Source organism: Artemia franciscana, chromosome 3 (genome assembly GCF_032884065.1).
Source record: "Artemia franciscana chromosome 3, ASM3288406v1, whole genome shotgun sequence".
NCBI lineage: Eukaryota > Metazoa > Arthropoda > Branchiopoda > Anostraca > Artemiidae > Artemia > Artemia franciscana.
The window spans coordinates 11,754,261-11,772,572 of NC_088865.1; the positions used below are offsets into that span (position 1 = coordinate 11,754,261).

At 35.3% G+C, this 18,312-nt stretch overlaps 1 protein-coding gene across 1 annotated transcript in view; it reads left to right on the forward strand.

The window, feature by feature from the left end:
• Positions 1-18,312, forward strand: part of LOC136025458 (agrin-like) — a 214,702-nt gene that overhangs the window by 24,662 nt on the left and 171,728 nt on the right. Inside the window, exon 3 of the mRNA XM_065701490.1 lies at positions 2,963-3,211. Coding sequence (XP_065557562.1) covers positions 3,076-3,211 — 136 coding nt within the window. The 5' untranslated portion in view covers positions 2,963-3,075. The remainder of the gene's footprint in view (positions 1-2,962; positions 3,212-18,312) is intronic.

The following is an 18,312-nucleotide window of genomic DNA, read 5'->3' on the forward strand; positions in this document are numbered from 1 at the left end:
TGGCTGATCCAGACATTATTACTTTGACAAATTATCCGTCATCCTAGGTTGTTCCGGAATTAAATATAAGTATCTGATTGATCATCTGGTCACGTCTTTGCCAATGACAAGCCTTGATAATTACAAATGTATTGAACGACAATTACTTGTGCCTGCAATTTGATTGTTATGATTTGCCATTAGGCCTTATGACCCGTTCCTCTTGATAGTACCATGAAAAATGTAAAATTGATAGAATGCTATATTTAGGACTCAAGTTAAATTTTAAGGTTCAAATTACACCCAGAGACAAAGAAGGCTAACGACTTCAAGGGTTGAAGCCCGGATAATACATAAGCAATATATTAAAAAAAATGGCAAAATGCTCATCCAGTTGTCTCGTACATGTTAATTTTGCAGGATTTTTGATGCTCGAAAAAAATGGTCCAAAAATTACTGAAGTCTTGAATGATGATGTTCGTTAGTTTTTTCTATTCTTCCATTATCAAGGAATTTCTTCCAGTGTCAGCTCTGCTTGGTTCTGAAGAGGCGATTCAGCTTGAAGCATTGCATAAGTCATGAACGGTTATATCATAGCATTTTTTCAATAGCTTGAACTACTACATCTGCTACTAAAAACCCACTGCAGTACCGGCCCACCTGACGCCAAGACAAGGGTGAAAGTTCCCCTTTTACTGCAGAGACGATATTGCATTTTTGGACAGTTATGCTTTATTTTGATGATCATATTCACCAAATAAGCCTTTTTTGCGAATCTTTGTTCTGAAAAACTCAAATTTTGGCTTAAGGAATTAGGGTTGGAGGGGTTTGCAGTCCTCCCCTCTTTAAAGTAACCTTAGGAATGGTATAAAACGAACGAATAAATCTAGTAAAAAAGTTTTTATTCAAATGAAAGTAAAGAAAGATATTACAACCCAAAGCGAGCAGATACTATTCTATGGATGAAAAGGTCTCCTTCTTTGTAACCCCCACTCCTCACGATAAAGCTTGACTCACTCTCTTATTGTTTCAAATACTTTAAAAGTGACTGCTTAACCAAGAGGGCCCATAAATGGCAATTGTTTGTCTATTTCCTGCGCTCTTAAATATTTTGAGCATAAGGGGTTACGGAGGTGGTGGCCCCCTCATATACTGAATAATTTCTGCTCGTTTTCAGTTTTAAAGGTGCTCTGTCCTTTCATTCCAAAAGAAAAATTGTTCTTTTTTTTTACTTTAGAATTTTTTCTTTAATTCTGATCAGGAGGACCGTTAGATTTTGCTGTGCGTTGGTTGATTAAACTGAAACACCACATTTTTTCCTCTTGATTTCAAATTGTAAAGATAAAGTCTATAAAACATTATCAGTTACGTAGCTTATATATATATTTTTTTTTTAGACAATTCATGCATGAAGTACCCCTAAAATTTGGGTTTTTCATGTTGTTTTTCGTATTTCCCCAACCTTTACCCATAATTCATCTCTTTTTTGTGAGATGTGGGGATGCGACAGTGTTCCTCTCCTGGAAGCACGAGGCTTCGTAAAAAAGGGTCCACATATTTTTCTGTATTTGCTTCACTAGTTCATGTATGTTTCTTGTCATCAACAAATACTATTAGAAATTGGGCTTAGTTACTCTATAATTAAGCCTAACAAGGTCAAAATCTGTTACTGTAATTCGTATTTGTATTTAATGCAAAAGTTGAAGGAGGAAGCTAAGTTGACAGCTCAGGATAGGCCGATAGTATCCCACAGGCGCCTCTGCAAAGAGTAGGGCACTTCAGGGTCTGATTCCTGTGAGATTTTGAGATTGTCCAATCGTTCCTATGTTGTATTATTTGCAACTTCCTTATTTGTTGAGTTTCTCGAGGCTAGCGCCTCCCCTACCGAAGCAATATCCTGAATACGTTGTTGCGTCTTGACTAAACAACATTAGTCCTAGATTTAGTTCGGCCCGAAACAACAACTGAAATAACAGCTTCTATAAGATGTCGCTCTTTATCTAAAAACTATTATCGTTTCATTCAGGGGTAAAAGTTAAAAATTTACCAATAAAATCTTTTAACAACTCAAGCATTCGAATCGTCGCCAAATTCTAATTATCTTAAGCATTTTGACCATAAACTGTTAAGAAGAATAAATTGTTCGATCAAAAATAGTTGCAAGTTAAGTGCATTCAGTTTTTGCCGTTAGGAAGGGGAATGAAAACATTTTTCAAGGGAGGGGGGGCTGTAAGATAAAAATCAAAAGAAGTACATTTTAATCTATCTTACGGGGTTGATGCGTTCCAACCAATATTAGCATGGGGGTGTATAACTTCTGGTATATTTTGTAGCCATTTACAACAGCTAGAAACTAGTCATTAGCTGCAGTTTGAGTTCTGCCACTAAAAGTGGCGTTTGGAGCGAGGTGAGTACATTTTCTTCATAGCTTTTTGCATTGGTATTATCACTTATCAAAAAGTTCATTTAACGAACCGTAAGTAAGGAGCGACCCGGTTCAATAGTAACCGAAACTCTAAAAACGGAATTTTGATACCAATAGATGCATCAAAAGAATCGGATTCTTATTCTGATTGTAAATTTTTATGTTTTGTCAAGTTTAGTCTTAGCGATCAAAAGTAACGATCCTGAGAAAATTTCGCCTGTTTTCAAAAAAATGGGGAAACAATCCCCAAAGGTGATATAATCATAATGAAAATCACACCGTCAGATTCCTCAGAAATACCTTACTCTTTACGCTAAAGTATTCTTAGTACTTTCAAAAGAGCTATTTATTCTAATTAAATGGCTTTTGTGATTCGGGGGTCATTCTTAAAGAACTGATGGAAATTTAAGTTTAGCGTAAAGAGCGAGGTATTGACGAGGGGGTAAAACCCCTCATATACGTAATAATTTCTGTTCGTTTCAAGTTTTAATGTTGCTCCTTACTTTCGGTTGAAAAAGCGGTTTTTTTATTTAATCATGACTTCAGGAACAACATCAGAGGAACAAGTTAACAATATCAATATTTTTCTTATAGATCCTTGCAATGATGTTGCCTGCCCCTTTTATGGAACTTGTGTAGCCGTTAATGATTCTCATAGCTGCACATGTACTATGAGTTGTGAGGACGTCTTTAAAAATGGTACAATCTGTGGCACCGATGCCATTGATTATGAATCAGTGTGCCACTTAAAAAGAGAGTCTTGTCTCCGAAAAAAGGGAATAGAGATAAAATACCACGGACCTTGTGGTAAGTTATGAATTTATATATATATGTCCTGTATCCAACTGTTTTATATTTCAAAGCATTATTTATAATGTACAGAATAGATGTTTGTTGCAGGACAGTTCTTTGGTTGGTTGCATAATTGCCGTGTCCTATATCATAAAACCCATAACAAGTAAAATACCAGGGAGTTTATCTAAGACAGTGAAGTTTATTTAAACCTTAAATGAATATTTCGGCTCTATATCCAAAAGCCATCCTCAGCAAACCAAACATGCATAAAATTAAACTTACAATAAAATCTGGTCTTTCACTTAAATTAAACTTAAATTAACTTAACTTAAATTAAAAAAAAAATTAAAGTCTCAGAATCATTACTTCAGCGAGGTTCAGCCAGGATATCAAATGCCAAATAGGGGTTATTGGTGCTCACTGAATCTCCTGCTTTGTGTTTAAGAAGCTTCATGTATTATGTTTTATACCCTAGTTTCACAGGACTCAGGCACGTATGGAAAAAAATTAAGCGATATTTGGGAGAAAAACCTTAAAAAACTACCATTTAGGTGAATTAATTGTGTGAAATATAGTAGAAATCATTGGAGAATCGTAGAAACTTTAAATATACGGAAGATAGCAAGTCATCCTCTCCCGTTCTGTATACCTGCCTGTCGACACTATTTAGCTATGATAAAAATTTCCAATTTATGATCATGTACTAAAAACCAAAATTTTGAATAACATTATATCTTTTTGTTGTAAATTTATGGACACATGAGCAATACATAAAATTAAACAAAACTGTATTTGCAACCTTAATGTGTGTTTTACATATGCATTCCGTTCTATCAAAACAACGCTGAAACAAATCGTCTTTACATCATCTTCACCACTTATTCTAAGTGAATAAGTTGTCTATATTCGATGAACGAATTTACAATTTATGCAAAAGACCGATTTCGGAGGATCATCCACATTAAAAATGAATCTTATGTAATCCTAGTTTCAATCCTATGTAATCCATTCTAGTGTATATCATACAACAATGTTGTCAATTTACAAAATTATTTAGGGAGTGGGAGAAAAATGATTATTTAAAAATCCGGGGGGAGGGCAAGTTTATTTTTCAATTTATAAACAGAGATACCAAAGAAGGTCATTTTCAATTAAAACGTTATAATAAAGTATTTTCAAAATCTAGCTAGGGGGGGGGGTATAAAATGTAGCAGTATACCATCCTTCTGCAGCTTCTCACTCATCCCCAACTGACACCCTTACCAGACCTAAATTTTCAGTGTCTTGGTCTCAAGAATTCTGGCATAAAAAAAAAAAATATACTGCAAAACCAATAATGAAAGTTTTGAAATGTTCTTTGTTTCTAATGTGGGCTGATTATGCGGTTTAGTACTATTATGGGCTAATACCATTATGCAGTTCTACTGACTTGGACTTTATCTAACATAACGAACAAAAATATAAACCATTATAAGTATAAATCACAATGCTAGGGGGAAAAATCGCTAACGCATGGCAATTAAATAAAAACTATCACCCCTGGGACAACAACCATAATCAAATACTACTCCAGTCACCCCTTCCACCCACTACTCTCCCCAGCCCTACAGCCTACTCCCCTGCCCCCGAAAAAACTAATTCCCCAAGAAATAATCTAATGTAACACTCTAATGAAATACTCGAATGCAATTCCTCAAGAAACATTGTGTTACTCTCAACAAATCTTGACTTTTTTTTTAAACTATAACTATACTATTTTTATAAAAAAAACTATTTTTTATTTTATATAAATTATCTTAATTTATATAAATTAATTTATAATTAATTTATAATTAAAAATAAATTAATTTATAATAAATTAATTTAATTTATAATAAATTAATATTTTTTTATTTTATAAAAAACTATACTTATTTTATAAAAAAAACTATTTTTTTTCAACGCACCCATACGGTGCGTTGAAACTGAAGCCATCAATATACTGCAAAACAATCAGTGCTCTTCATAACGTACCTTGTTTATATTACGGACCTAATTTATTTGGCATCTTGGCAGTTCAATTGTCTCAAGAAATGTGAAACCAACTTGTACAGTTTTCTTCTTAAATGATGAATTTATTTGACAATGCTGACCTCTACTGTAAAGCCATCAATTAATGCTTGGCATTGTGAATGCTGATTACTTCCAAATAGGTTTGTTGTTTATCTCAGAAGCATCTATAGAAATAAAATAGTGGCGCTTCCTTTATTGATAGCAAAACAAATTAGGTTGGCAGATTTAAATTTTAAAATTACCATGAATAGCTGGTAAAACTTATTTATCTAGAACGCTTAGAATTCTATTTTGTTTCTGATCGAACATTATTTACAGATTATTTTAGAATAAACTTGAGTAGAACAATTAAGTGTTTCATGCTTTTTTTTCTAAAAGGAACTTTTCTGGACAAGGTGTGGGACACTGTATTTACCTGAAAAATAACCAATAATAAGGCAGTGAGTCACCCCTCTATAGAGTTAAATGATGACAAAATTGGCCCATGAGGGGAGGGGAGTCTCTTTTCTAAATGTGATAATGCAACAAGCTCTATTCATGGTTGAATATTCCCTCAGTCTGGACGTAAAATCTGATGATGAGTGTTGATGAGGATATACCCATCGACTGTATTATTATTTTTTGGGGGCTACGTATCTATCTTTGCCATCTTGATGTGTGAATTTTTTTTTAGTCCTTCAGTACCGGTTTTAGGCCTCATAATTTAGGAGGGCAATGTATACCATAAGAGTGTGAAAATATAAGGAATTTAGTGTCAGAGTAAACTGGGGAGGGGGGTAGCTGATCTCCTGCACAGGCCTAGAACTGCCACTGGTCCCACTGAGTTGAATCATTTGCAAATCAATTGCATTGTAATGCTCATTGTATTGAGATTTGGCACTTCCGTGGTGTTGTGAAACGTAGACGGAATATATGAATATCTTGTTGCTTTTTCCTCTATTATAAGAATCATTTTATTTTTTAAGATCTTTGTTGTTCTTCAAAGATCGAGGGAAACAGTCAGTTGTCATCTTCCTCAAAACAATTCTCGCAAGCAAGGCAAAATAAATATTATGTGTAAAGTGTTTATTAAATGTGAATATTGAAAATTGAAGTAAAAACTAAAAAACGAAACAAATGCTGATTTTGGAATTGAATTTGAAGATAGAGCGCTTTTAGTAACCCTAAGGGTACTTGTGTATTAAACCCGCTAATGTGTAGTTGGTCTGCATACAAAATGTGTAGATTGTGAATTAAGAATTGTTTTCTAACTTCAAACTGTCCAAATTTCTTATGTCCTCCCACCCCCCTAATGTGCAAATCTATAGCCCAAAATATATATTTCCCATCCATTCTGTCACTTGTCTTTGTCTTGTCTCACGCTAAACTGAAAGAAACTAACGAAGAAACCGGTTTGTTCTCGAGTTTTGAAAGCGGAAACATGAGCGAGTGGCGTATAAGACGCAAGTGCCATGCTAAGTTTTGATATTCTAAATTAAAAGAAGCCAACACAAGAAAAATAGTATTTTCCATCGTTAAAAATTACTTAGAAAAGAAGAAATTTTTCTTTTGCCTTAGCTTGTCTTTTGTCATTATGAAAGACACATCGCTGAACCTTTGTTTCTCTTAGTTGTTCATATTGTGGGACAAAAACTTCTTTCTGTCCCAACGATTTATTTAGTCCAGGTTTCTGATTTTCAAAAGTATGGTAGGCATTGATGATATTATTGTGTCAAAATCCAAAACCCAATCATCATCATTATCATTTTCAATTTGTTTGGTTCGTTTTACCTCGGCTTATCTTTCGTTATCATGAAATGCATGACGCCGAACCTTTGTTTTTTTTAGCAAAGGTATTGTAAGCATTGGTCACCTTATCCATGTCAAAACCTCACATCCAATCATCATCGACGTCCTTTTCAATTTTGACACGTTGTGATTCTATCTGTCCAGGTTGACTTTCATTAACTCGCTCACATGTTTGGTGTCACTTGTCTTCTAACCGAGTGTGTCTTTGCTCTCAATTTTTATTTTTGACTTGCTCACATGCTTGGTGTCGCATGTCTTCTAACCGCGCCTGTGTTTGCTCTTCATTTTCATTTTTGACTTGCTTACATTCTCGGTGTCGCATGTCTTCTAACCCCGTGTGTCTTTGCTCTTCATTTTCATTTTTGACACGCCACTTTGTGTGTCAACTGCGCGTGTCTTTGCTCTTCATTTTCATTTTTGATTCGCTCACTTGCGCGGTATTGTATGTCTTCTAACCACGTCCTGATTTCTATTTTTGGCATGCTCAAATTGTCCATATCTTCTAAAACCCGTATCTTTGCTCTTTATTTTCATTTTTAACACTATTTTGTATTTTGATTATTTTCAGATAATTTAGCAATGGCCTTTTCTTTAGCTGTCCACATCGTTGTTGTCACAATTGATGATCCAGGTTGTCGATTTTCACATCTTACCACGTTTGATAGTTCAGGTGGTGCTTCCAAAGAATCATCATTTTATAGTTACTGCAACATCAAATTTCGTTTTTTGAGCCTTCCTACTGCCATTATATTATATAAATAATTGATTGTAATACCTATGTATATAAAAATGACGTCACTCGTATAATTTTTTTCCTAAAATTAAGGCAAATAAAGATGAATATCACAGATACGGGAGGTTAAAAAGTATGCGAAAACGACAATTAGAGCGTGTCAAAAATGAAATGAAGAGCAAACATACACGCGGTTAGAAGACAAGCGACACCAAATATGTGAGCGAGTCAATGAAAATCAACCTGGACAGCGAAAATCAAGACGTGTCAAAATTGAAAATTATACCAATGATTATTGGGTTTGGGATTTTTACATGGATAAAGTCATCAATGCCTACCATTCCTTTGTTAAAAAAAAGGTCTGGCAATATGTATTTGGTAATGAAAAAAGACAAACCGAGGTAAAACGAACCAAAAAAAAAAAAAAAAAATGAAAATCATAACGATGATTAGCAGGTTTTGGATTTTGACACGGATAAGGTCATCAATGCCTATCATACCTCAATAAATCAAGATAAATCGTCGGAAGAAAAAGAAGTTTTTTTCCCCACTACCTGAACAATTAAAAGAAACAAAGGTTTGGCGATGTCTTTCATAGTAACAAAAGACAAGCCGAGGAAAAAGTTCAAGGTCTATAAAAAAAACATATTTTCAAAAAGGCACTTTATTTTAAATTTAGGGTCCATTTGGACGTCATGACATCAAGAAAAGGCTCAAATTGTCTGCGTTTAGAAGACAAGCGATAGTGAGAACCCATATATTGAAGCCTGCCGAGACCCGGTGAATCCATATATATATATATATATATATATATATATATATATATATATATATATATATATATATATATATATATATATATATATATACGACGAAGACCTCACTGCCTTTCCATGACTAACACCAAAAACAAGAAGAACAATAGGAACTTTTTTCCCTATAAAAGCTAGGCTGGCATTAAAAACGTGTTTTTAAATCATTTTCTTTCAATTCAATGAATTGCCTCGTTTCATAACAATTTATTTATTAGTCCTGGTTGAACTTCGCTGAGGTAAGGATGCTGGGACTGTTTTGAAAAACTGTTCATTTTAGTTTCATTGATTTTATCCTCTTGTAAGTTGTTTTTTCTTATTTGTATTGCTGAGGACGGTAGGGCTGAAATATTCATTCTAATTTGTTTCCCACTGTCTTAAAAAATTCCCTATTGTTCTTCTTGTTTTTGATGTTTATATACATACATATATATATATATATATATATATATATATATATATATATATATATATATATATATATATATATATATATATATATGTATATATATATATATATATATATATATATATATATATATATATATATATATATATATATATATATATATATATATATATATATATATATATATATATATATATATATATATATATATATATATATATATATATATATATATATATATATATATATATATATATATATATATATATATGGGGGGATTACATTACGGGGTAAGCCTTGTTTGCATTAACATAAAAGTATACAATTATGTGGAAATGTAGTTAGTTAGAGCGAACATTGTTAAAATTCTTAGATCTAAGCAGAATTATAACTGAAATACCCCGTTCCCCCTCTCTACGCACTTTTGTACCGTGTCATTGCGCCAAACGTGACTGGAAATCCTTTTTAGTTGTACTTTTGAACAGACCATGGGAGCGCAAGAGCCTCCAATTTTTTGTTTATTTCACCAATAACGTTGAATTCTTAAATTTAATCTTATTTTGATGCCTGGTAGATTCCTTAGCTTACAAACATTTTATCCAAAATTACTTTTGAAAAAAAAACCAACCGAAACAGACATCTATGGATGACCAATGTAGTTTATGAGATACATATTTTATTTCATGACCCTTTCCCAAAATATAGCAAAAATTAAATTTCAGATATAACTGCCGGTTTCTCTCATAAAACAAATTTTTCAGTTACAGCCCAGATCTCATGCTGTGAAAAGGGTTAGAAGTTTGCCCACAAAATCTTTCACTTCATAAAAATCCTGAAGATCTAGTATATACCCGCTCATAACAAAGTTAACTCAGTAGTTTGGAAGCACCCCCCTGTGATGAGCTGCTACATTTAAGCTAGCCTACTTTCAAACAGTACTGCTTGCAACAAAAAGTTTCAATCTAGACTTGTCCTTGCAAACAAAAGGTATAAAACTACAGCATATAACGGAGTAAGACACAAACACAAGAGATACGAAGGCTCTATTGCAGGGGGAGTTTAGGGTTTGACCCACTCCCCCGTCCAAAATTTTTACCCGACACGCAAAACGTAACAAAAGACATAGAAACAAATGTTGATGTGTTTCTTAGGTTTTTTGTAGGGGCCTCTTCCTAGGGGCTATGGGGGGGGGGGGTTGCGAGGCATTTTTATTGGACCTTTCAGTTATGCAGAATAAATTGGCTATCTAAAATATTGAATCAAATGTCTTTGGGGAAAAAGGGGGTATAGGAAGGGGGCTAGTTGCCATATGTTTGGTAACATAACAGGGCACTAAAACTTTAATTGTTGTTCAAATTAGCCCTCTCCGAGTCCTTTAGGACCCTTGATTCGATACGATCATCCCTAAAAAAAAGACACATACAACAGGCATCTGTGACTTTGACAAAAAGCACAAATTACAAATTTTTATATTTATATATTATATATGAGAGCTTGAAACCTCTGCACTAGGGTTTTCTGATCGTTTTAGTTAAGTAGGGTTCAGGTGTCTGAAATGGCCCATTGCCAAAACATCCTAACTTACATTGAACCTTCAAAAAATACAGAATTGGTTCTAAGGAGGGGGGGTGGAGGTAAGAAATACGATTTTTCTAGATTTCCGAAAATATCTTTGATCTAAGCCGTTACGATGAAGGTAAAGGGTAACATTAAACTCGAACTGAGCAGAATTTATTCCGCATAGGAGGGGGATGATCCCTCCTAAGCTCCAAACTCCCCCACGTGACCGTAGAAACTTTGGAGGATGCCTATTAAATCCATTGATCATTCAGTTGAGAGATCTTGTCCTTTTTTAAAGTCTAAAGTGATTGGAGACCGACCAGCCCCTGTCCTAGAAGCGTTTACTGATATCTGGTCATTTTGTTACCCTTAGAACATCTGACCATTATTTGAAGTACTATACCTATTTTTTACTTTCTCTGTGGCTGCTCAATTTTATTGCGGAGGTATTTTTAATGGGGGTGGGGTGGAATTTTCAGGGGGAAACCTCTGCTCCCGCTTGAGAACAGCTTTACAACTGGCTTTCGATAATTTTATGAGAAGTGTAAAAAGTAAGATACCGCTTATAGATGAGACAGCCTCGAAGTTACCTTACTAGTTGTCGAAGTGAAAACGTTTCCATTATCATCTGTTACTAACCGTTACTGATCTGTTACTGGGAAGGGGTCCAGTTGCCTTCTAATCTTTTTGGTCCATTAAAAGGGCACTTAAACTTTTAATTTCCGTTCAAATGCACCCTCTCCCCAATTTCTAGGACTATTAGTTCCATACAATCGCCACTGGGAAAAACAAGAGCTAAGAGCTCTTATAGCACTTGTGACGAGGTCGGAAAAACAAAGAGCCAAGAGCTCATATGGTATGAGCTCTGGAAAAATTATAAGAATCAAAAGATTTCTTTAAATGGAAAATCAGAAGCTTAATGCCGGTCGGGATTTAAAACAAGAGCTCTGAGTCACGAGATCCTTCTAAATATCAAAATTAATTAAGATCCGATCATCCACTCGTAAGTTAGAAATACCTCAATTTTTCTAATTTTTCCTCTCCCTTCAGCCCCCCAGATGGTCAAATCGGGGAAAACGAATTTATCGAGTCAATTTGTGCAGCTCCCTGACACGCTTACCAATTTTCATCGTCCTAGCACGTCCAGAAGCACCAAACTCGCCAAAGCACTGAACCCCATCCCCTAACTCCCTCAAAGAGAGCAGATCCAGTCTGGCTACGTCAATCAGGTATCTACGATAATTATAAGCGTTTTCCAAGATTTCCAATTTCCCCCTCCAACTCCCTCCAGTGTCAACAGATCTGGTCAGGATTTGAAATAAGAGGTCTGAGACATGAGTTCCATCTAAATATCAGATTTCATTAAGATCCGGTCACCCGTTCTTAAGTTAAAATACCTCAATTTTTCTAATTTTTCCAAATTAAGAACCCCCAGCTCCCCTAAAGAGAACGGATCCGTTCCAATTATGTCTATACAATTATAGATATCATATATCTATAACTTGGGCTTATTCTTCCCATCAAGTTTCATCCCGATCTCTCCACTCTAAGCGTTTTCCAAGATATTTAGTTTTCCCTCCAGCTCCCCCCAATTTCACCAGATCTGTTCTGAATTTAAAATGAGAGTTCTAAAGCACAAGATTCTTGAAAAGATCAAATTTCATTTAGATCTGATAACCAGTTTGTAAGTTACAAATACCCAATTTTTTCTAATTTTTCCGAATTACTAACCCCCCCGCCTCCCCAACTCCATCAAAGAGAGCAGATCAGGTCTGGTTATTTTCGTCACATATCTTGGACTTGTGCTTATTCTTCCCACCAAGTTTCATCCTGATCTCTCCGCTTTAAGTGTTTTCCAAGATTTTTGGTCCCCTCCAATGACGATGGATCCGGTCGGGATTTAAAATAAGAGATCTGAGTTACGAGGTCCTTCTAAATATGAAATTTCATTAAGATCCGATTACTCCTTCGTAAGTTAAAAATGCCTCATTTTTTTTAATTAACCTTCCCCCCCCAACTCCCCTAAAGAGCGGATCCGTCCCGGTTATGTCGATCACGTATCTAGGACTTGTGCTTATTTTTCCCACCAATTTTCATCCCGATTCCTCCACTCTAAGCGTTTGCCAAGATTTTGGGTTCCCCCCAACTCCCCGCAATGTCACCGGATCCAGTCGGGATTTAAAATAAGAGCTCTGGAACACGATATCCTTCCAAGCATCAAATTTTATTAAGATCCGATTGCTCCTTCGTAAGTTAAAAATACCTCATTTTTAATTTTTCAGAATTAACTCTCCCCGAACTCCCCCAAAGAGAGCGGATCCGTTCCGGTTATGTCAATCACGTATCTAGGACTTGCGCTTATTTTTCCCACCAAGTTTCATCCCAATCCCTCCACTCTAAGCGTTTTCTAAGATTTTAGTTCCCCCCCCCAACTCCCCGCAATGTCACTGGATCTGGTCGGGATTTAAAATAAGAGCTCTGAGACACGATATCCTTCCAAATATCAAATTTCATTAAGATGCGATCACCGGTTCGTAAGTTAAAAACATATTTTTTCTAATTTTTCCGATTTAACCGTCCCAAAGATGGTCGAATCGGGGAAACGACAATTCGTAATTTAATCTGGTCTGGTTCCTGATACGCCTGCCCAATTTCATCGTCCTAGCCTACCTGAAAGTGCCTAAAGTAGCAATAACTGGGACAGACAGACCGACGGACAGACAGACCGACATAATTTGCGATCGTTATATGTCACTTGCTAGATACCAAGTGCCATAAAAAACAAAACAAATAAACACGCATCCGTGATCTGTCTGCTGGCAAAAACACCAAAATTCGACATTTTTGCAGATAGGAGCTTGAAACTTCTACTGTTGGGTTCTCTGGTACGCTGAATCTGATGGTGTGACTTTCATTAAGATATCTTTTAATTTTATGGGGTGTTTCCTCCGTAGTTCAAAATTTGGTAATTTTTCTAAGGCTCGTAACTTTTGATGAGCAACACTTAACTGGATGAATCTTGTATATTTGTAATCAACCTAATAAGCCAATTCTTTTGATATATCTATTGATATTAAAATTCTGTTTTTTAGAGTTTTGGTTACTATTGAGCCGAGTCGCTCCCTACTTACAGTTCGTTACCACGAAATGTTTGAAACAACCGAAAATTGCATAATCTATAAATTGTCAAATAATTTACTCTAAATAATTATAATTCTTTCTTGTAATTATTCTTTTTGAAGAATAATAATTCTTTCTGGTCAAAGTCTTATAAATTATCGTCACGTCTTTCCTCAATTGATTTACTCTTTATCTTAATTTACTCCTTCCTCAACTGAACTAAGCTAATGCTGAAAGCGGAAACAAAATGCTTCATATATATCCACTTTTTACCTTTTTTTGTGATTTCATCTTTTAACATCAGCTTACAACTGGAAACCCTGCTATTCAAATTTCGCCGAGTTCAAGTAAAGGACCACCCTCCTAACCTGTTTGTATTCACCAAAGGACAACCTCCCCCTTTTTCTATAGTATGTTCTCTTCTGCGTGGCCAATTTTCTGTAATCATACTGTTCCGCTTTAAAAATTCTCTCTTGAGCTGGCATATGTTTAAGAGTCCATTTTTTCCTGGGAGGGATGAACTTGTTGAGAGGGGTCAAACATACCTAAAATTTCAAGGAGAGAAGGAAGTAGAATAACGGAGAAGCAAACATAATAAGTATGCATTTATTCCCCTTTTATCGGGGGGAAGGGGTCTTTTGAAAGAATTTCGAGGAAGGTTTCCTGCCCTCTTTGATTTATGTCTGTAAGTATTTGCCCAAACGCGGAAACCATTGCAGGAAATGCAGAAATAAACAAAAAGCATGAAAACAAAACAACCAAATCCTGGTGATTCAGAGGGGATGTTTGCCTGAGTCTTTTCATTATTTCTTGCTTCAAGCAGAACTGCTTCTAGCAGTTTTTGTAGCGGGGTTGCATGAACATGAACCCTTACTCCCCTTCCTCTTTGCCTCCAATTCTGACACCCTTGCTTGTATCTATTTCTATGCTATACATTCTGCCCTCTCTCCTATCTCAGAAGATCCATTATCCCCTGATGTATTCAGAGAATTGAGTACTGACTCAGGAAGGTGAAAATCCCTCAGCCTCACTCAATTGTGAAAAGCATAGAAATCATAACTATGTAGCATAATTGTCATAGACAAACTTATTCCAGAGTTTGCACCCCGACATCCTCTTATTTTATAATCTTTTAAAATGGAATTTCGGCCTTGTCATTGATAGCACGTAGCCCCTCAGGTAACTTACAAGTTTGGAAGCACCCTCCTGTGATGAGATGCTCCGTTAAAGATACTTTTAAATTGTTTTACTTCCACTTACCCTGCTGATTTGGGAACTCTGGTTATTGTTTTACATTACACAAGCTCAAACTTTGGTCAAAATGTAATGAGATACGGGTGATTAATCACCGACAATTTTTCAAACGGCGGGAGCAAAAGATTTGAATAAAAGGTTAATGAAGGTGTTAATTGTCCAATGGACAATAGACATGCCGACAGCGGTTTTTTGACACGAAAGAATTGATTTAGGTTCTTGTTAAGCATGTAACTTAGAGCCTGTATTGATTAGTCCTATTTTAAAAAAATTGCTGTCTGTAGAGTTTTGACTGAAAAGCAAGGAACAAAATTGGCGTGTAAAAAAATAAAATAAAACATATTTATTCTACCAAGTTTATACACATGGTTTGAAACCAAACACAAGAGGGGAACTTTACAGAAGTAGTGCACGAGAGGAACTACTTTAAACACTTCAGAAATCCGTATATAAATGATTTCCTAGGTCCCTTGAATTTAGATCTTTAGAAATTCGCTATTCCATATTCTACTAAAACTTGGCCATCTACAGTACTATAAACCCAATATCCCACTTTCCAACTTCCAGGAGACAAACATCATAAATTCCAGGGAAGTGTGTGCTCCACTTAATATTTCCAAACTTATATAAATTACAACTTAACATTGACTCGAATTACAAACATTTATCTTGTTCCAAGAATTGTATTCAGAAGTTTTCACATCCATAGTGGTCAAACAGTTCATGGTAATGAACTGTAAGTAAAGAAGGACTCGGATCAATAGTAACCAAAATTCTAAAAAATTGAATTTCGATATCAATAGATACATCAAAAGAATCAGCTTATTATGCTGGTTCCAAATATATAAGATTCATCAAGTTTTAAGTTACCCATCAAAAATTAAAAGCCTGAAAAAGTTTCCCTGATTTTCGAAAAGGGGGAGAAACACCCCACTAAAAGTCAATGAATCTCAATGAAAATTACCCTATCAGATTCAGCGAATTTGATTACCCTTCAGTGAAGTTTCAAGCTCTTATATAGAATTAAATAAAAAAACAGATTTTTTTAACTGAAAGTAAGGAGTGACATTAAAACTTAAAACAAACAGAAATTATTCCGCATTTGAAAGGGGCTGTCCCTTCCTCAACGCCCCGCTCTTTACGCTAAGGTTTGAGTCTTTATCACATTTCTACTTTACAGAGCAATAAAAAACTTTTGTTGGGTAAGACTAAACCTGATGAAACTTATCTATTTGAAATCAGCATGAAAATGCGATTCTTTTGATGTTACTGTTTGTATTAAAATTTCATTTTTTAGAGTTTCGGTTACTATTGAGCCGGGTCGCTAATTACTACAGTTCGTTACCACGAACTGTTTGTTGAAAGTCACAAGTTGAGTAATTCTCAAATGACTGAAATGAATGATAGAAAAGATCTTTAAAAGACATACGTAATAAGTTATGTTCGTTTTAATGTTATTGCTTACTTACAGTTGGAAACAACTTGTTTTAAATTATTTAATAGCAACCATAAGCCGAAGACATGCAATATCCTTGGTTTGTTAAGTTATCACATAAACATCATAGTTATGAAGTTGCTTAAGGTAAAATTAAATGCTATGATTGGCTGGAAAATAACATAAGCAAATTATTGCTTATATCGGCAGTTATTTAACGAAGTTCGAAGGTATTAACGAGGGGGCTAATTTCCTCATATACGTAATATGGGGGGATTTACCCCCTCGTCAATACCTCGCTCTTTACGCTAAAGTTCGAATTTTGTTCCAGGTTTTTAAGACTGACCCCTGAATCCCAAAGGCCGTTTGATTAGAAAAAAGCTCTTTTGAATTACTAAAACATACTTTAACGTCAAGAGCGAGGCATTGAAGAGGTGATGAAACCCTCATATACGTAATAATTTATGTTTGTATTAAGTTTTAATGTTACTCCTCACTTTCAGTTGAAAAAAACTTATTTTTTAATTTAATTTCTGATTGTTTTTTAAATAATGCTGGGAAATCCCGCGCCCCCTTCATGGAAGTTCTTTTCTCTCATGAAAAATACATCCATGGAAAGATCCTTTCCCATATCCCTTTCACCCAACCCCCACACCATAAGAAATCCCACCTGAAAATGACTGTATACTTCCCAACAACCATTACTAAGCTATATGTAAACAACGGACAAAGTTCATAACTTCTAGCCCTTCTCCCGGGGACTGTGGAGATTAAGTCGTCCTCAAAGACGTAGTTATTAGATATTTCGACTATGCAGAACAAAATGAATATCTCAAGATTTTGAACCGCTGACTTTGGGGAAAAATGAGCGTGGGAGGGGGACTAGCTACCCTCCATTTTTTTGTCACTTAAAAAGGGCACTAGAACTTTTAACTTCCATACGAATGAGCTCTCTCAAGAAATTTTAGGACCGCTGGGTCGGTGCAATCACTCCTGGGAAAAAACACCAGAAAAACAAATAAACACGCATCCATTCCACATTTGTGCAGATAGGAGCTTGAAATTTCTACAGCATAGTTTTCTGATACGCTGAATCTGATGGTGCGATTTTTATTAAGATTATATGCCTTTTAGGGGTTGTTTCCTACTTTTTTCGAAAATAAGGCACATTTTCTCAGACTCGCAACTTTTGATGGGTAGGACTAAACTTGATTATACTTATATTATCGAAATCAGCATAAAAATCCAATTCTTTTGACATATGTGTTGGAATCAGAATTCTATTTTTTAGAGGTTTGGTTACTTGAGCCAGGTAGCTCCTTACTTACAGTTCATTACCACGATCTGTCTGATAATGTGAATTTTTGCATTTATTGCCATAAGAAAGATCACAGATGTGTGTTTATATGTTATTTTCTCCCAGGGGTCATCGTATCGAAAAATTGTTCTAGAAGATCGAGAGAGGGCTCATTCGAACGGAAATTAAAAGTCCTAGTGCCCTTTTTGAGTGACCAAAAAGAATGAAAGACAACTAGCCCTCCTCCTACGCCCCTTTTTCTCCAAAGTTGTTCCTTAAAATTTTTTTTAGATAGTCATTTCGTTCACTATAGTTGAAAGATCCAATAACTATGCCTTTAAGGGTAAAAACGACCTCCCAAAGTCCGTGGGGAGAGGCTTTTGAAAAGTTTTGAAATTTGCCCATTGTTTATGTGTAGTATTTGTTATTGGGAAGTATACAGATATTTCCAGGGGAAATTTTGTACTTGGGATGGGTTTCCATGGGGGAGATTTTTTGTGGGAAGGGAAATTTCTGGAGGGTGAATTTTCCAGAGGAAATCTTATGCTGGAGGGATTTGACAATTCGTATTCGAAATTCTTTTTATTCGTCTTACTTTCTCTTTGCCAACTCAATTTTGTATGTAGTGATGTTCTGGAGGAATTATCCGGGGT